Source organism: Eschrichtius robustus, chromosome 13, assembly GCF_028021215.1.
Source record: "Eschrichtius robustus isolate mEscRob2 chromosome 13, mEscRob2.pri, whole genome shotgun sequence".
In the NCBI taxonomy this organism is placed as follows: domain Eukaryota; kingdom Metazoa; phylum Chordata; class Mammalia; order Artiodactyla; family Eschrichtiidae; genus Eschrichtius; species Eschrichtius robustus.
In genome coordinates, this window is record NC_090836.1 from 19,983,225 (window position 1) to 20,003,982 (window position 20,758).

At 37.1% G+C, this 20,758-nt stretch overlaps 1 protein-coding gene across 4 annotated transcripts in view; it reads right to left on the reverse strand.

The window, feature by feature from the left end:
* The window catches only part of SOX5 (SRY-box transcription factor 5), a 997,819-nt gene that overhangs the window by 190,713 nt on the left and 786,348 nt on the right, over positions 1-20,758 (reverse strand). For all 4 annotated transcript variants that reach the window (XM_068560002.1, XM_068560001.1, XM_068560003.1 and 1 more), the window contains 3 exons: positions 19,625-19,711; positions 11,055-11,227; positions 5,431-5,499 (listed from right to left, as the gene is read on the reverse strand). In XM_068560002.1, coding sequence (XP_068416103.1) covers positions 5,431-5,499; positions 11,055-11,227; positions 19,625-19,711 — 329 coding nt within the window. The remainder of the gene's footprint in view (positions 1-5,430; positions 5,500-11,054; positions 11,228-19,624; positions 19,712-20,758) is intronic.

Genomic DNA, 20,758 nt, shown 5'->3' on the forward strand with positions numbered 1-20,758 from the left:
AAGTTCCCAGGGAAAGAAAACTCATTTTAAAACTTTGGGCCATTAAGCCTTAAATGGCAGAATATCGGTGAAATAAAAATGACCAAGACCCGGGGAACTTGGAATCCAGCCATGGTTCCACAAGTAACAACTTATGTGACCTTGGGAAAATCTTCTAACCTTACTTGGTTTCACTTTACAAATGTCAAAATGAGAGACAGATCTAAATAAAGGCTTTCTAAAAATCTGCCATAGTTCTAAAATCATATAAATTTGGAAGAGTGAACTTACACTTTTCAGTGGCTACTGCCATGTAGGTTATATATTTTTTTCCTAGAAATTCTCCTCTATGGAAATATTCGTTAAATTGTCCATCATCAGAAGAACAGAAAGAAGTTTTTCGAATGACTTAGGCAAAAACTTTTAGCATTGTGTGCTCATTACATGCCAGGGATGATGCCATTTAATCCTCAGACTAACCAGGTGTGACTTAGGTACTATAATTCCCATTTAATAGATGGGAATAATGAAACTCAGAAGGACTGAGCAATTTTCTCAAGATCACACAGCAGATGAGGTACAAAGATGCAGAAACTGAACATGAGTATGTCTAAATCCATAGAACCTGCTCTCTATCTTTTTGTTTAACCATTTAATACACTTAAGTTTCATACAGTTAAATATAATCCTGTAACACCTAAAGAATCAAGCTCTTTCCTACATACTATGGAATATACACTGCACAACTAAGAATACAAAGGAACAGAGATTTGTCCTTTGCTCAATCCTTAGCTCCAGACAGAATCAGTGACCCAAAGCTACTACTAGTCCTGCACGTGCTTACCTTATGAATCAGAAACAATGAAAGGGGGTTATTAAATACCAATTCTTTGCCCCCAAGAGAACACAATGAACAATAGTTGGAAAAGTTTATCAGAAGAGGGGATGCAACAAATATGCGGCATCTCTAATGACAGTTTAAACACTGAGCTTCCAGTATGGGAATCACGAAATTATGCGTTTGAAAAGAAGTACAATATCTTTAAATTCACCCTTAAAAACATTTAAGTCAATTTCATATTAGAGCATGTTGTTGGATTGACCCTCTAAGATGCTAATAAGAACTTTAAATTCCATTAAGTATTACTGAAAAAGGGTAAGAAATTTAAAACTAGGCCATGCTTCCCCCGGCCCCCCCAAACACACACCCAAAGCTATAGAAACCATGCCCTATACAAAGCTTCAAGACCAAAAGAGAACTTGAGTCTTCAGGGAACATTCAGGTTGTTGCCATAATGGATGTTGAATAGAGGTCGCTCATTCATTTACTTTAAAAGGTTTTGGTAACAGTGAACCAGGTCAAGATGAACCACTCGTCTAGGATCATTACTGGAAACATAAACCATCTAACAGTATTAGAAACAGGCTGATTTATTATAAAAAAGAGATTAGTCAGGAAATAAAACTGCTGAAGATGGCCACTATAGCACAAGCAATAGAGTAAAAGAAAAAAAAAGATTACCCTCAAAAAATCTAGGGTATTTTTCTCTGAAATATTTATAAATTTCATCTTATGTATTAATGTGCATTAAAAGTTAGCTAGATACAGTAAGTAAAAGTGCAAAAGTGTTCTCTTTTTAAGGACAATAAACAAAAGCATTAAAGCAAAATATTGCTGAATAGTAGAAAAGGAAGACTAAACCTTCTTAGTGTTCCTAAAATTAAAGGTCTCATAAAGAAAGAGACAAATTCTTGAGGGAAGATGGGATGTTTCTGATATTATGCATGATTTTATATGTAGAATGAACTGATTTATGATCTTGTAAAGAATGACAGAAAATTTTCTTAATTCTTCTTTTAATCCTCATGAGTTATGTGAATAAACTTGGAAGAAGACTATAACTCTATAAAGTCTTTATATAGAAATAATGTAGACTGAGTTTTCAACCCAATTAGAATCATGCAATTTTAGAGCCAAGGTTGCTTTTTAAAGAGATAAAAACAGCTCATAAAGAATTGATCCTAAGTGATTAAATAAACTGGCTAATATGCCAATTCTTACGGCATTTTTCTCTTTCAATAAATAACTGCAGAGTAAAACTTACCACCGCTCTTTTCATCTGGAGTTGAAAGAAAATAGAATTAACAGGTCAAGAGAAATTTTAAATAACCTGGGCCATCAGAATATGTGAATGTTTGTTCATACACACATGTACAAACTTGTTCATATGTGTTTAAACTTGAATGAAATATACTTCGAATGGAATAAAGATGACTAAATTAACCTCTCCTTTAAAGAGAGGAAAGAATGAGGAAAATGTTAGGGGACATCACCCTCCTGTCATTTAACACAGCTATCAAGTGTGAAAATTTGTTCTGCTCTCTTACCTATCAATCTAATCCATCTCGCAAATCTGCTTAGCCCATCTAACGTATTGCATAACTTTCCCAATATCTGAACCAAGTTAATGTCTTGTGTATTTATAGCTGAAAGAAAAATTTTAGATGTAGCCCTAACTGTGGACTAATAACACTGCAGTCCACTATTATATCAAGAGAGGAACTAGAATGCATTGTTTTCTAAGGTCCAAACGAACAATGGCACAAAACATCTAAAAAATGCAATCAGGATGAGGAACGTAAGCGGTATGTTTATTTCTACAAGGTCTTAAGGCTCCATATTTAAGAAAGAAGAAAAAGTAGATCAAATTCAAAATATACTATGTATTTTCAGATATCAAAGAAAATTTAATCTATGGTAAATTCTTATGTGAGCATTGATTATGTATTGACAAAAATTCATTTCATAATAATATCTGTTATGCATTTAATTTGCCTTCCACTATAGCAGATTTGATTTTTAATCTTCTCCCTCCTTGTCCTATGCTGCCAAAGAAAAGGAGGAAGTAGAAAGAAGAAAAGGGAGAGAAAAAATTCTAAAAAGGAAATATGGTTAAAGATTTATGTGGGGAACAAAAAGGATCTCTTCTATGTTTTTAATCTTCTATTTCTACACATGCCACTACATCAGTGCTTCCCATATCTCTCAATAGACTAATTTAAATATATTGTGATTTTCATAACTATTAAGTGTTTGTTAGACAGCTCCAAATTAACAATTTATAAAATATACTTTAGAACTATGCTTTCAGTTAATGAATATACTAGAAGCTGTGAAAATTAATTCCTTTCAGACTGTCACTCTTGCTCAGTATTTATTTTTTGCCTGGAACATTCCCAGGCTTTTTTTTTTTAAATAATAGCTTGATGGGTTTTGACTCTGTCGGTATCATTTATCTGTACTAACACTAGAAAAGAGGACAAATACACAGATGTAGTATCTCAGCATCTTTTAATGTTTCCCCCAAATTACTGTCACTGTGACATTGTTTCCTTTAGGGACTACTGGATTGTTTTTTTGTCTACCCTGTGAACTAGTGGAGGCCAGCAGCGTAACATTTTGACCAAATAGAAATTCTGAGCTTTTAAAATTCTCATACTCAGCAAAATTTCTACTAACAGTCAGAAAACTTTGCTTCTGATCCTGGTTCTACCTGTAACTAGTCATGTGATCTTGGGCAAGTTATTAAACTTGGCTCCAGCTCGCCGGAATACAGTTTCTATAGTCATGTCATTTCTAGAATAGTTTAAGGTACTTCATTTAAAAAATGCTCTGCCTTATAAAGTGTAATGCTCCATGCTCTGGAGCAAGAAATCCTCCAATTTCAACATTTTATTATTAGGACAGAGCTTTAAATCCACACTATGAACACAGTGGTCATAACTGTGGAATAATTGCAAAAAAAGTAAGTACTGAAGGTGTCGCACAATTTATATGGTCAGAAAACACAGCTGATTGAGCCTTCTACATATTTATAATACGTACGTTTACATACATCTTTGTTTACATACAAAAAATGTATGGTTTACACACACTTTTGCAATTCTATTTAACAAAAGACTATCTCAATCTCATAAAAATTATAAACACTTAAAACCATTGGTACCCTCATCAAATCACAGTGAAACCAAGTGACTTGCAGAGGACCACACCACTCATTATGGAATTGTATCTTATTTATAATGAGAAATTGCCATAATAATTCTATTATCTTTGGTTTTCAATAATCAAAAACATTTCAAGTGTAGATAACCTCGTACCATCAACTAAAATTACATTCAAAGGCAGCGTGCTTAGGCTAAACATGAAACCCGGAAAACAGTTTTAAACCACTGAATGAATAACCACACTCCAGATATGGACAGACAGATAATATCACATTAGAAATGTGCTGTTCATAATTAAGGAAGGCATGGAGTCTTGGTTAGAACATGTCACTGTTGTTTCTCTGTCTCACTGAAACTGTGCTCATTAAAATCTCAGGTAGAACAAGAATGAGTAAACCTTGATTGGGCTATATAACCCACAGTAAAGAAATTAAGTGTAGCTGACCCAGTTAGGCAAAATGGGATAAACTTTTTTGGCAAATAAGTCTAAATATGATAAACATGCGGATGAAATAATTTTGACATGTTTGCTTCTGTCATTTATATTTACACTTAATAAAATATATTGGATTCTCAAGATACAGCTTCAAGAGAATGATGAATTTCTCCCCAGATAAGCTGACTGCAAATCTAACAGTTGATTTCCGATGGATGATGTCACGTAAGGTTGGAGCCATTGCTCCATGAACTAGTTTCCTTTTCTTGCTAGTCATAGCAAGTATGTATTGGGTACTTACTATGTGTCTTGACACTACGCTAAAGCTCTCCATCCATGATTTTATTAAATCCTCCTAAATACTCTACGAAATGAGTGCTTTCAGAAAGGGAATTTTGAGAAAGGGAAACAAATTTTGGCAAAACGCAGGCCACAAGCAAGTGGTGGAGACAGGCTATCCCTGGCAGCTTTGCTTCTCATCATTGCAAATTTCCACAGAAGAAAAATATGGAGGTTATAGAGCCCTCAGTCTTCGTTTCTCCACGCAGCATGAAGGGCGAAATTCGACTTGAACACCAACTCGTTACCCTCCCTCACTTCCACCTCGATCACACGTGGCTCTCGAGCCTACTGTAAAAAGTTCTCCCTGCCACCGCCGTCTAACTGAAAACCTTTCTGCTTTGGTTCCCCTGCACCTCCCCCATTAAGAACATTTCCAGGCACGTATGAAACGTTAAAGAATAGAGAAAATGAAACGTTTCTCTACAATGATTTCCTTTCCGTGTAGGATAAGAATTACCATCAGCTCGCCTCCCCTAAAACGCCGCGACACAGTCGGGCCCGCGACAGAGCCACCAGGTGCGAGGTTCTCATGGCACGTGGGTGACACGTCACGATTAGGCGGAAAGTAACTTTTATTTTGGAGCTCATTTCAGTTAGGTCACCTGAAAATGAGAAACAAAATCTATTTCTTAATTGGAAGTCCATATGAAATTATGATTTCTGACCTGGATCTGTTGCTGAAGCAAATTGATTTTGTGTTGTTGCTGCAGAAGCTGCTGCTGTTGTCTTGCAATCTGCGGAGAAATGGCACATGAAAAATTTAAGAGTATATTATAGTCCCAGGGGGCAATGACCAATGTTCTGTGTCTCAGAGTCTGATTTGACACTGATTAAGCTTATGAAGACAGACGTGCCTGCGCCCCTACAGGACCAGCAATTCATCCTTAAGTAGGATCAGACAAGATATTTAGACCTCAGGAACAGTTATGCTTCTTTTGGCAAACGAAGCCTAAGACACAACAACAGTGGTCCAATCCAGTATGAAATGCTGGAGTTTCAAAAATCCCTCTTCCTGGCAGTATGTTAAGGAGGTACTACCTCTGACATTTTCAGCCCTTGGAAAAGAAAGAGAATATTTTGTAAACAGGAGGGTGTGTGCCAAAGAGTTCAGAGTAGGACAAGGTACTGTAGGATGCTCTATTCCTTCGTGAGGTTCTGGTATGCTTTTGTGTCTTGGTAAATACTGTCATTTCTGCCTCTCACAAACTGACTGCCGCGTCCTCAACACATTCAATTCTGGTCTCTACTAACAGGATTCTTAATAAAGTCACCAGTCACTTCCAATTTTTAAAATTCTGAAGTGTTTTCTAGTTCTCACCGCTTGACTTTTCATCAGAATTCAATACTCAAGCGCTTTGCCTTGATCCTGAGCTTTCTCCCTTGGCTTCTATGACATCACATTTTCCCTGTTTTGCTCCTACCTCTGAGTCTGATCCTTCTCAGTTACCGTCAGTGGCTCTCTCCCGCCACACAATGTTGTAGGCTCATTTTAGACTCTATTCCTTTCCCTCTATACCTACATCCACATGTATGCCAAGTGATTACAAATTTGTTTCTCTAGCCTGGATCTTTGCTTTAAGCTTTAGACCCATTTATCCAACAACATTGTCAAAGGCACTCCAAATTCAACAGATTCAAAACTAAACTCAGGAATTAGCCCTCAGTGTGGTCATTCTAAGTGTTTTCTAAGCCAGGCGAGCACAATTGCCCCCTGTTTCTCGCTCTTGTAACATCCTCTACCTGATACTATACCACATGCTATGATGTTATATTTATTTTTGTTTTTGCTTTAATTAACAGGTGTCTGTCTCCTAGGTAGAAATCCATAAATACGGTGAAGTTAGGGGTCACGTAGATTTTGCTCTCACCATTTGCGCAAAACCTGACGCAAAAGGAGTACAGAGTGAACACTTGATGAAGAGTGCGTGAGTGAAGAGACAAGAAGAAAACTTTAAACACTTCATTAGATAGGGCAGGAAACCTTCTCACAAGAATGTAACTTCTTGGGCTTCCCTGGTGGCACAGCGGTTAAGAATCCGCCTGCCAATGCAGGGTACATGGGTTTGAGCCCTGGTCCGGGAAGATCCCACATGCCGCGGAGCAACTAAGCCCGTGTGCCACAACTGCTGAGCCTGTGCTCTGGAGCCTGCAAGCCACAACTACTGAGCCCACGTGCCACAACTACTGAAGCTCGCGTGCCTAGAGCCCGTGCTCCGCAACAAGAGAAGCCACTGCAATGAGAAGCCCGTGCACCGCAATGAAGAGTAACCCCCCGCTCACTGCAACTAGAGAAAGCCCGCACTCAGCAACAAAGACCCAACAGCCAAAAATAAATAAATAAATAAATTTATTAAAAAAATAAAAGAATGTAACGTCTCACCTCATGAAACTTATAGCTGCCTTATAAATACGCTCTCTTATTCTCAATGCTATGATCATTATCGTTTTCATTAGGAAAGTATATCCCTTAACCTCTGTATCAGAAAGCTAAAAATTCAGGAAAAAATTTATGCAGAGTCCATTACTATGAATGAAAGTAAAGAACCTATATGATGAGGTTGGATCTACATGGCTGCACAATGAATTTTTTATTTCCCCTATGTACACTGGTACAATTATAATTATTTTAATGCTTTTGTTTTATCTTAGGAATACAGACTAAAGAAATTCCTTTTTTTTTCTTTGAAGAAAAGTCGGAAAGGAAAAGGTAGAAAATGAAATACCACTCTCTTCCTTAAGTCTGGTTCTTTCCTCCCACATATCAATATTTCAGCTGATATTTAAATCCTTTTATAAGTGCCTTAAGATTTTATTAAGAAACTAACCACCTCATAGCCCTCCACACTTCCTCCTGTTCTAAGTCACTGCTGTCTCTTGCCTGGATTGCTGTGATCACGTCCTATCTGCTCTTTCTGCCTCTGCCCTTGCTCCCTGCAGCCTATTATAAACCAGCACCAAGAGAGATCCTTTTAAAATATAAGTTGTGTTGTGTTATTCATCTTTTCAAAATCCTCTGTCTCGCTCAGAGTAAAAGCCAGTTTCCATATGATGCCTGCAAGGCCCTTTAAGAGCTGGCCTCCTGCTATCTCTCTGATGCCATCTCTCTCGCTTCCCTTTGCCACTCCGCTTTCCTGTCTGTTGAACACACCAAGGGTACTCCTATTTCCCGAGGGTACTCCTGCCTCTGGGCCTTTGCACTTGCTTTCCCCTCCATCTGGAACACTCTTTTCCTAGATAACTACATTGGTCACTCCCTCACCTCCTACAAGTCTCTGCTCAGCTGTTACCCCATCAATGAGGCCTTCCCTGAGCAGTCTTTTCTTTTTTTTTTTTTGGCTGCGTTTGGTCTTCATTGCTGCGCATGGGCTTTCTCTAGTTGTGGCAAGCGGGGGCTACTCTTTGTTGCAGTGCATGGGCTTCTCATTGCAGTGGCTTCTCTTGTGGCAAAGCATGGGCTCTAGGCATGCGGGCTTCAGTAGTTGTGGCACACATGCTCAGTAGTTGTGGCATACGGGCTTAGTTGCTCCGCGGCATGTGGGATCTTCCCGGACCAGGGCTCGAACCTGTGTCCCCTGCATTGGCAAGCGGATTCTTAACCACTGCACCACCAGGGAAGCCCTCAGCAGTCATTTTAAAAGAGCCTGTCTCTCTACCTGGCACCCTCACCCCTATTTTTCTGCTTCATTTTCAACATATATTTTACTTATTTATTGTCTATCTCTTCCCAACTAGAATTCAACACATGAGGTATTTTGGTCTGTTTTATTCCTTGCTGTATCCCATTAACTAAAACAGAAGCTGGCATCAAATTGGTGCTCAACAGAAAGTTGTTGAAAAGATGAATGTGGAATGGAGCACAGAGCAGGGACACACTATACTGACTAGGGAGCGTTGGGAGCAGGGTCAGAAAAGGAGTTCTCAAGGGGAGAGAAACCTAACCTGAATCTTAAGGAATAAATACTAAATGTCCTTCAGAAATGTCCCTGTGTCCCGATGAAAAGATCAGTGACTACCAGAGTGGTGATGCTTTAAGCCAGCACTGCATGGTGGAGAGGACCTGGGAGAGCAGAACGGGTTCCAGGAACCTGACCGGTAGCTCTCAGGCTGTGCAGGCAGCATTGCCTGGCATCTCTCCAATACAGCGGAGAATTTCTGGAAGAACCTAAGGATTTCTGAAGTTCTAAGGAGAAAGTCAGAGTAAGTAAAAAATTCTAGAATCCGTTGATGATACTTGAGGATGGGCCAGAGTGTGAAAGAGAAAGTAAGAAACCTTGCTCTCCATTAGTAATTGCTCAGATTTTTTAGGACAAGCATGCCCTCAGGCCCATCAAAGTATGGATTCTCTACAAAGAAATATCCCCATCTGAGCTCCAGTTTCAGAGGCTCCTAGGATCTTCTGAATTCAGATGTCTGAAGGTATTGAGGGTTATGAACAAGAAAAGAGCGGCATTCTTCTAGACTGTCATGGGCAATCATTCTGAGCTGTTTCATCATAGGGGTAAAGCAAGAGGAATAAGGGCCATCTCCAATAACAGGCTAAATATATACTTAAGGAAAATGGTGACGCATTTCATTAAAAATAAAAATATCATCTTTCAAGCAGAGATGAACCATCAAGTAGAGAAAAGTAAACAGAAGGAAAGGAGGGCTCCTCAAATGTAATCTGAATGTTTCTCCACCTCTTTCAACTCTGCTAGTTTACACTTTGACAGCTGTCTAGAAGGTTTTGCAGTATTTGTGTAGATACAAAAGTACCCTTGACTAAATAACGGCCCTCCTCCACTTAAGATGGTGAGTGCACTAAACCCAGAACATGGGATGGTAAAGTAAGTTAGTCCTAGAAAAGATGTGCCATCTTTATATGTAAGCTCACCCTATGACACCTTCTGTCTTTCCTTCCCATTACTACCAATCCTCTTTTAAGTAATACTTCGTATGCATTACCTCCATTTTCCCACTATGCATCATTCTTCTACATGTCAATTCTTATTATCTGATTTCTGCTACTAAAGCTCCAGAGAAGCCACATGCTTAAAGGCTGACAATGAGAATCTAAATGACTACTCTAGTAGCTTCTGGCTTCTGGATATGTTCATTTTCCTCTCCCTACCAGCTATATGCCAGCATCTCCCAAGGATCTATCTTCCCTTAATTCCTTTCCATTTTCTCATGATATCACCACTACTCTCATTTAAAGCCTATAAACCTGTCATTCCTCTGCATGAAACACCTTGGCCCTAGATATTAATACCGCTGCCTCTCATATGTCATTTAGATCTGAGCTTAACTGCCAGATCCAACCACCCAGACTAAGATGGCAACCCAAACTTGCCATATTAATCAATATTTATTAAATTACTCTCATTACATTTTTTCAAATTACTTATCACTATCTGAAGTTATTTTGTTCATTTTTCTTTTCCTTTGTTAATTGTCTCTCTTTCCACTAGAAATTAGGGGCTTTGTCTTTCTGGTTAATTGAGGTAACTTCAGTAGTTAGCACAGTGCCTGGCACACAAGAAGCACTTGATTACTATTTTTTGAAAAAAATGAATGAAACTGACTTTCTCCAGTGGTTTAAACTACCACCTCTATGTAGATAATCTAGGAAATTAGGCTCGGCCCTCTCTTCCAAACTGTTAATTGATATTCCTATTCTCTCACATACTTTCAGATGGACAACCTGACAACAGCTCTAACTCAGCATAATAAAACCACCTGCTTTTCCAAATCTACCCTCCTCTTGACCTTCCCTGTTACCCAGGCTCAACACCTTTCCTCTCTCTTTACCCACTTAAAATATTCAACTGACCATAATTCTTCCACCTATTTATCCCTTTCTCCATGGTTATTACCCTATCTGGTTTAGAGTCTCACGCCTTATTTAGACCATCATAATAGCCTCCAAACCAAACTTCTTGCCCCATGATTGGAAACGGACTTCACTTGTTGAATCCTACCTAGCCTTCAAAGTTCACACCAAACACACTGAATGAAATCTTTCATAATGTCCCTGACTGGAAATGCTCTCTTGACTCTCCATGGTTCTTTTTGGTACTCTGCCCATGAATTTCCCCTTGATTATAATCACTTGCAAGTTATGTACCACTAAAACAGTTAATAAGCTTTTTCAGCTGAGGTTTATGCTCACTTTGGTGCTTTGCCTTTTTATTAGGCAAGGAAGCGGGGAGAAGCTTTTGCTGATCTTCGTTTGCCTCCAAGAGTGACCTATATGCTGCAGGCAAAACACTACCTGAGGAATCTGGCTGTGTCTCTAGTCCTTGCTCACCTGTTCTTGCTGCTGCTTGGCCAGCTCCATTTGCTGGCGCTGTTTCTCGATCTGAGATGCAGCCAGTTTCTTCTGCTCGTCATGGGCAGCCAACAGCTGCTCTCGCAGGCTGGTGAGCTGATTGATCATCCCCATGAGCTGTCTCTCCTTCTCAGCGAGGCTTTCGGGAGTCCCTGAAAATAAGACGGCGGTAAAACATGTAAGAAAAGAGAAATGAGAAGAGAGGGGTTTTCGATGACAATGACTGGTGTATAGAGAATTATTACATGTATAAGGTTTGACACACAAACATACACTTACCTTCTTTCAGATTGTAACTCAACAGTAAAAAGTGATGGCTATTTACTCATTACAAAATATCAGGATGAACAAATATTTTGATTTTTTATTTATGATGAGTAATAATCTGTAGCTGTTTTCCCCCTTTTATTTTATAAGTAAATAAAAAACTGTTGGCTGAGCCATTTATTATTCTCAATGTCCTAAGCTAGGGTTTGATGGAAATAAAAAGAGGCTTAAAGCACAGTTCTTGGCCCTAAGCAGTTTTTTTTTTAATCAAAGAGGCAAGACAAAACATGAAAATTTAATAACCACAATTATTAAGAGATCAAGGGGGCTTCGCTGGTGGCACAGTGGTTGAGAATCTGCCTGCCAATGCAGGGGACACGGGTTCGAGCCCTGGTCTGGGAAGATCCCACATGCCGCGAAGCAACTAGGCCCGTGAGCCACAGCTACTGAGCCTGCGCGTCTGGAGCTTGTGCTCCGCAATAAGAGAGGCCGCGACAGTGAGAGGCCCACGCACCGTGATGAAGAGTGGCCCCCGCTCACCGCAGCTAGAGAAAGCCCTCGCACAGAAACGAAGACCCAACACAGCCAAAAATAAATTAATTAATTAATTAAAAAAAAAAAAGAGATCGAGGGTATTATTATCAGTGATACGATTCTTCTTTTCTTAAAAAGAGAATCTTGAAGAATCAGAATTAAGGAATTCTACATTTAAAAAGGAAAACTCTATTAGTTAATCAAGTTTTAGACTGTTTTCTCATATGCCACTCAGAAGCTTTCTTCAAAAATATAATATAGCTAGCAGAAAAAATATTCAAGTTTGAGAATATAAATTTATGCTCTCATGAAATAATGAAACGTAGTTGGAAAACTAACTGATCACATTATGGCCACCCAAGATTACAGTTAAATCCAAGATTATAGTAGTTAGCACCATATGTTGTATCATTATTGACATAGTTATTTATTTATTGAATCTCCCAGTAGAGTATAAACTCCATGATAGCAGAATTCTAGCTTTTTTTGTTTAATACTATGTCCCCAGAGTAATGCCTAGCACATAGTAGGCACCCCATAACCTTTTATTAAATGAATTAAATAACTAAACTTCTTAAGATGAGAGAAAAGTCCTTAACTGAGTGATAATATATGATTCTATGCAAATAGATAAATAACCCCTATTAGGATTACTTAAGTTAAGGATGCTTTCAAATACATTTGAAATAACAAGAAAAAATCTTTGGAAGCTTATATTTCCCCAATATTGTTTTATTCTAGCAAAATGCAATAGATATATGGCTTGAAGTTACAATCAAAATCACAGCAAATTTTTGGGAGTTTTGATATAACTAAAGGAAAAGTAAAAGGAAGGAATAGTCACCCAGGAAAGGAAAAGTCCTAGAATTTTGATGCTGAAAGTAAACTAGAGATTATGTTTCTTCCCTCAAAAAAATTACCACACATGTAATTCAAAGCAACAGTCAATCTTTGCCAGGATGTTTTTTTTCTTTTATTGTTGGTGTTCCTTAGATTATCAGTGTTATAATTTGGACAGGACTCTACTTGGTTTAATTTTTTTTTATGGAAATGTTGTTGCTTTCAACTGATAATCCACCTGAAGGATCTAAAAGTCATTCGTTATGTTGCCTTTAAAAATTCTGCCTAATGAAAGTGCCTCAAGCAGCCGCATAGCACAGGGAGATCAGCTCAGTGCTTTGTGTCCACCTAGGGGGGTGGCATAGGGAGGGTGGGAGGGAGACGCAAGAGGGAGGGGATATGGGGATATATGTATGCATATAGCTGATTCACTTTGTTATACAGCAGCAACTAACACACCAATGTAAAGCAATTATACTCCAATAAAGATGTAAAAAAATAATAATAAAATAAAATTGGGGAAAAAAAAAAAGAAAGTGCTTCTACTAGAGTGTAAGCTCCAGAAGGGCAGAAATCTGTCTACTCCATTTGCTACCAATACATCTCCAGAACATAGCACATGGCAAGACAGATAGCAGTATTTGTTGAATGAACTGAAAATATAATGAATAGAAACAAACTTAAGTTATTCTAAATTTACAACTAAAGCTTTTCTCAGTGGCAGTCTTATCCAACTAGAGTAAAAGTCAGACCCCCTCATCAGAAGGTATGAATGGCATTATTCTATTTCATCAAAGGAATATTTATCTAACTTACAAACATCTGTGCATTGGTCTTTTTCATTGACAACGAATGCAATCAAACTTTGATAAAATTCAGTTATATATCCTTTACAGCAATATAGATACTCTTAGAAGTTGGAATCTATTAAAATTACATAAGGAATGCTATCATGTATTACATGACAGTATAAATTGATATTCTAGTGTACACAGCTAATACGATAAATATTCTTACCTTCTTTCAGATTTCTGTAATTTATTTTGAAAAAATAGTTTAATACTTTTTGCTTCAGTATCTTAAAAGGTGCACTTTGGCTTGGATTTTAAAATATATGTACTATGGAAAGCTACCAGGTTTTTTTTTTTTTGGCTGCACCGCTTGACTTGCGGGAGTTCCCCGGCAGTGAAAGCACCAAGTCTTAACCACTGGACTGCCAGGAAATTCCCGGGAAAGCTATCAGTTTTAAGGGCGACTATCAGAATGAAATGGAACACTTGAAGAGTAGCTATGGTCTTTACCATTGTTACCCCATGGCTGGATTTTTTTTTTTTTTTTTTTTTTTTTATGGCTGGATATTTTGTTTCTGGGACATTATGAACAAGATGTGTGCATTATCATTTGTACAGTGAAAGCAAGGGTCGTTCTTACCTTTTTATAAAAGTATGGTTCTGTACAATTTCTTACTACAAATGTCTACCTTTTAATGGAGATTGTAATTTTATAACCTTTTCCCAAGATTATTCCATCCACTTACTTGGGTATTGTACTTAAAAAGTAAAAAAGTTTTGTTTTGTTTTGTTTTTAATATCACATTCAATGTGCTGCATTTAGAGACTGGAATGTAGTCAATAATAGCCATCTCAAAACATGGCATTTCTTGGTCATCCATTCATCAAATACGTACTGGGTTCCAAACTTTGGGCCTACAGTAAGCTTAGATAGTCTACAAGGAAAGTTCACCATGGAGGCAGGCTAATGATGCGTGCATCTCAGAGGGACTCTTCATCTAGCTGTGGTGGGTCTGAATATGTTTTCATGTTTTAAAGGATTTTAGAGATCACCCATTCCAACTTTACTAAGACGGACTACCAAGCATCATGTAAACAGCACAGGCTTTGAAGGCAGACAGAATTAGAGTCACATCTTGACCCTGTCACAACTAAAGTACGTGGTTTTGGATGATTAATCTCTCTCTCTGAGACTCAATTTCTTCCTACATAAAATAGGAATAAAATGACTTTGTTACAATAATTTTGTAAGGAAGATGTTAACAGAGTGGCTGTACATAAACAGGCATGTAATCAATGCAACTGTTTTTAAATGAGGGGATGAGGAAATAAGCCAAAAGAGGTAACCTCATTTCCACAAGTCTTTGAGAGAATCAGGGCAACAAGACACCAAATCTTTTTAACTACATCATGCTTCCCTAGTAAGAGAAATGTTAATTTAAAAGAGGAAAAGGTTTTAGGTTAATTCTATTATCCAATGATCTGGATAGCGTAAGCTTTGGAGTCCACATCTACAAGAAAAGAACAATGGTTTTATAATTATTTTAATCTTAGAATCTTCACAACCCTCGGACAGATGAATACTTGTTAAATGAATGAATGTATCTTTAAATGAGAAAAATGTTGAGGAGAGAATATTTTTATTTTCAAATATAAACCCTAGATTAAATATGCAAAAGTATCCGCTTAAAATATGCATTATTAAGTGCCTGCTGTAAAAGGTATATGTAACTTCTTAACTGGTGAACTGGATTATCAATATACAAATCAATGAGAGCCAGTGGCTGATTGCTCTCTTCCCATCGCTTGCTGTGTTTATATACTGGCATAAGGACTCTGGCTTTCTAAGACAGAGCAAGTAACTGATTTGCAGAAAACATAAAGTCACTTTCTGCTTTTATAGACACTGCCAAACTTATTTTAAAAATTTATATCCTGTGCACCAGTAGTCTTTCTTCAGTTCTTATGAAATAGTTTTTACAAAAAGTGAAAACATTACTCATAAGCAACTACAAGGAACTATAAAACAAGCTTAGTAGATTAAAAACATTAAACATTTACTTTATTTAGAAGTAAATGACTATATGTTATGTACCTTCCTTATGGCTGACTCTTATGTTAAACAAATTCCAGATACAACAGTTTCCTCAGAAAATAATCAACATTTCCAACCCCTCTGAAAAAAATGTGAAGAAATATATATATATATATATATATATATATATATATATATATATATATATATATATATAAAATGCACAAATGAAATAGTCACAAGGTAATTAGCAAACCATGTGTTTCTTAAATAGTTACTGGACTTTTAAAAGAATGGGTTTAAAACAGCTTTCAAAGTTATACAAACCCTTACATATCTAAATGCTGAGATTTTAGTTTCCGTGTTTTAAATTTACAAAAATCCAAGGATACCTCTTACTAGATTATTACCTGGGACCTGATTCCTGTTCCAAGCCTGCTTATTTTCAAATCGTCTAATGTTATTTAAACAGAATCATCTCTTTCAAGCCATATACTAAATCTACATATCTCTTTCATCTCAAAATGTTATGTCACCTAAGAGAGGATCTACTTTAATCCTCGTGTTGAATCTACATAGCATGACTTTAATTCATGAGTTCTGAAAGACCATAGTATTGCGGAATGGATTATTTCCTTGAATCCATTATTGGCATTCTAGAGCTGTTTGGTGTTAGCCTTTATGTCCCATCTTCTAGAAAGAACAAAATTATCGCTTTCAAAAAGAGCCAATTTTTTATTATACCGACTACAACTGGCATTTTCCTTAATACCAGATATAACACTTTACTGGCCTAAATTAATGCATTCTGAGCAGGGTGAGAAAGGTCTACCTGGGATACCAATGGGAAAGAAATAAGGCTCTAAAGAATTCTTCAAACAAGGCAGGTAGAGAAACTGATCTAGGCTTTTCTGAGTGACCTAGTCAGAAAACCCCTCAAACAATGCCCTGCTTTTATAACCTGAACAAAATAGGAATATTTTAAGAGAGAATTTTGCATGAAGATATTTTTGTTATAATTTTACAAATAAATTTAAGTCAGTAAAATACAAATTTTGCAATGGCTTTGTTGAAAAACAGACGATCTGTTTAGATTAGTCAAAGCTGCCGTGGATCCCCAGATACTGTCCTCAGGTGAAGTGCCCATGCCATGACCTTCAGTGTAACGGAATTTCATGCTAGCCGAAACAATGCGTGATGCCACTGGCTGCCAACTGGAGTGCAGGCACTGTGTTTTCCCTGCTCAGTAACTATGAGGCTATAAAATGTATTTCTCCATCTTTCACACAACCATTACTCAGTGCTTCTGCTATAGATAAGGGCAAAGAAACCTCTGTAAACTGGCCAGTTACACTATACGGCTGATTAGAGAAGAAGAAATAAATTATTTCTGTAGTCATCTAATCAGTTTATAATATTATAATTGACTGTTTGCTATCGGTAGACCTTTTTAGTCAAACTCTTTTGTTCTGGAAAACTGAATCCAGTGTACTTTTTTGTGTGTTTTTTTAGAGAATTGTTTCTAATGTAACTTTAAAACCTAATTACTTCACATTTCCAAAGTACCAGACCATAAAATGCTCTAAATCCTAATCTAACATGAAAAATAATTTTATGCTTTTAGAAATGGGTGACCTTTCCTAACTCACACTGTTTCTTGAAAAATGAGATGGACTTTAAGTGGGTATGACAACTCTTTATTGACAGCTAAACTATCCAGACCAAATGCTATTTATTTCTCCTCTTTTTAGAAGTTTATCATTTTCACTTTTTAAATAGTAATAGTAAGAAACACTTCTTTGAATTTTGCCAAGCTGTAAGTTTAATCTTTGTCCAAATGCGCTGAAAGTAATTCACTCACAGCAACTTGAAGCCAGCGCTTAGGAACTGAGCTCTGCCCTCACTTGGCTGTGGTCTTACATATTCAAGAATGGACACACACACACACACACACACACACACACACACCCCCACACAACACACACACACGCATTCATTCACTCAGTCATGTTTCCTGGTACTAATTAAAAGTTAAGTGAAAACTGACCAGTGTAAATGGAGGAGAAGAGTTTCAATCCACAAGAAGACTCGGTAAATACTGTAAAGGCTGTAAACATCCTAATATATACAAAGGTTCTACTCAGATACATTGTTCTGAATTATCAGTAATAAATTATCTAATAATTGAATAAGTTCATATTTTCAGATTAAAAAAAAGGTCATGCTTATCCTTCCCTACCCTGACTGAAAACAGTCTAAGCATACACGAGACTTACACCTTTATCTGCCTCATAAAAAATAGAGGCCAAACAGCTAGGCTATTGTTCTTGACTAACTTCGTCTGAGGTGGTACGAAAACCACGTTCCTGGGCAGCACATAATCAAAGGGTCTGAACCCCCCTCCAAGAACCATTAAGTCAAATTCATTTCCCCCCAGAGAGCAACACACTATTGTATCCTCTCCACTTTCGAGCCACCTATGAACAATGGATAGTAATTGCAACTGTCACGGGCAGTCAATAGGAAAAGTAACCCAGCGCTTTTTTCCTCCAGTTTTCTGCCAAACCTGATCCGAGCACCTAATAACCATGCCCCCAACAGAAGAAAAAGCTACAGTTGCTTTTAAAATGCATCAGAAAACAGCTTTTTGCACAGAACCAGAGGACAATGACTAAACTTGTGCTCTGAATGTGAAGCTTAAAAAACTCGAAATTAAAGACAGAAACTTCTTTTGTGACTGTACTGCAGCTTCCTGAACTAACCCCACAGGCAAGCCTGAAAGGACAGCTGAGCTTCTTTCCTCTAAGCTTATCATCACTGCTGTTGCTGCTTTTAAGTTAGACTTGTGAGGAAAAGGAGGGAGGGAAAAATGTTTGTCCTCCAATGGAACGAGATCACAAGGCTTGGAACAGGCGGTCTTCTCTGCTCTGCTCAGTTATTACCCAGGTCACAGGAGAATAAAGAACCTTGGAGAATACATCCTGCATCTCAGGTGCAAATGGGTTAAAATCCAACAAAATAGAGGACTTGCTGCCTCAGAAAATGAAACTTTTCTGTTCTCTTTAAACTTTGTCTTCAAGCTCTTTAAGGGATATTAATTATTACTTGTTTGAATTTCATTCCATTATAGGTTCTGGGTACTTAATTTGCTGATTAGCAGGAATTCATTCTCTCACCACCCATTCACACCTACTCATAGCCTGAATATATGTAAACTCCAAATATATGGATGAAAAGTGAGATACTCAATCAAACATTTTATGGAAGTTTCCCAGACAGAGATATTGACATCACGTAAGTCAAACATTTGAGAAGACTGATTTGTGCTTTGCCCTTCTCCAGGATGCTCTGATGTAGTAAAGCCTTAAGAGAGATGATTGCCTCTCAGTGGGAGAACACTTGCACGTACACACATCTGCAAAAAAGTTATTTACACACATATTTCTACATTTATATCAATATAAATCTGGTGATATTTAAAGTATATATTCAGCCTCTATCAAAAATATACAGAGTAATATATAACAAAATATATTAATAAGTAGTTTTTCCTTAAAATTAATCCTTTAGAACTCAGATTCAAAAGTGTCCTATTGGCAACAAATAGAAAACCATAGATTGCCTGCTATGCTCTGAGAAAACACACTTTTTAATTAATTGAAAGCATCACTTGATTTTATTTTTATATGAGGAATTAAACCTTCTGCCTTTGTCATTCCTGGTTTTAAGTGGAGATTACGTATATTCATACTTCTAATATGTAGAATGTATAAAATCATCTCATACAGTTTTTAACCCTGCTGTAGATACATTTGTACTTATAAAGTAAGTCATTTAAAATTTTAAAAAAAGATGAAAATCAAAGACTGTTAAAGATATAGTGGGGTTATTCTGTTAAAAAAACATACTATTATAAGGCACAGAGAGAAAATAAGAACCATTGTACATCCCTTTTCAAGCTAGAAAGAAGAAACACCAAAGACAGAGTGCATAGGGGCAGAAGTACTTTATCACCACTAATATTTCTAAATATCAGATTCATTTCAGTACATTTTAGATCAAAATAATTGCAAACATATTACCTTTTATTTCACCAAAGTTCCCTGATCCCATTGCAAGAAGCTTGTCTTTCCAGTCCTTTGATAGTAGCTTTTCAATACTGGGGGTTTCTAAGTAAAGGAAAAAAAACAGGTAAGCAAATCAATGTGACTATCTTTATAACGATGCTCATTAAAATCTATCTGCTAAAAATAAGGCCATCCCTACCCTGGCCCCAGTTCATAATGACTTCATCAACAAACTGATAACAGAGGAGGAAAAAAAGAATGTGTTTTGTCACCTGCTGTTTCAAAATCATTAGCTTTTTCCTCTTGTGGAACAAAGCCGCACTAATTCTTTATGACAATGGGTACATATAAACCTGCAGTTCATTGTTTTCCAATTTGGTGAACAAATTCCTGCTATAATGGATGCCTGTCAATTTCAGAGTGTTAGTCTGCAGTCAAAAAATAATTATGTTGATAAAATGCAGAGTAAAAAAAAGGCAAAGAATTAGCTCTTAAACCTGCTACATGTAATTATGTCCCTCTGTGTGTTTACAATTACATCCACTTCATAATATATGTTTAACATCGTGTGGTGGTGAGCACACTGTGGAAAGATTTGCCAGTACCGTGAACATATAAAAAAGAGTTGGTGTAAAAGAAGCTTTACAAAGATTGCAGAATCTAGACAAGTAAGTAATGCCTATAATGGAAACATTATTTGCTTATTTCAGATTTGTATCGCACTCTTTTAAAACGCCCTGTATTAAGACAGGACACACAGATTTTAGAGAGCAGGGTTATGCGGTAGTCTGATATTTGTTTCTATATGTCACATGGTTTTGATCTCTCCTTTTGTGTTGAATTTTAATGTATAAGTAAATATAAATGCTAATAAAACTCCGAAACATTAAACTCAGTTCCAAATAATGTAATTGTATATTCTTGTCAGCATTTAGATGGGTACACAATTACAATGGCTTTCAATCCCACGATTAGCACTGCATTCAGTTAGAAAATGGTGTGTACTAAAAGATAAGTGTCCCAGTATGCTCCATCTAAATAACAATACCCACACTTATTATCTAGATCGAAGACACACACTGCCATTCTCCACATTGGTGTTTATGCGTATTTGTGTTTGTTCAGACATTTGTTTACCCCCTACTAGGA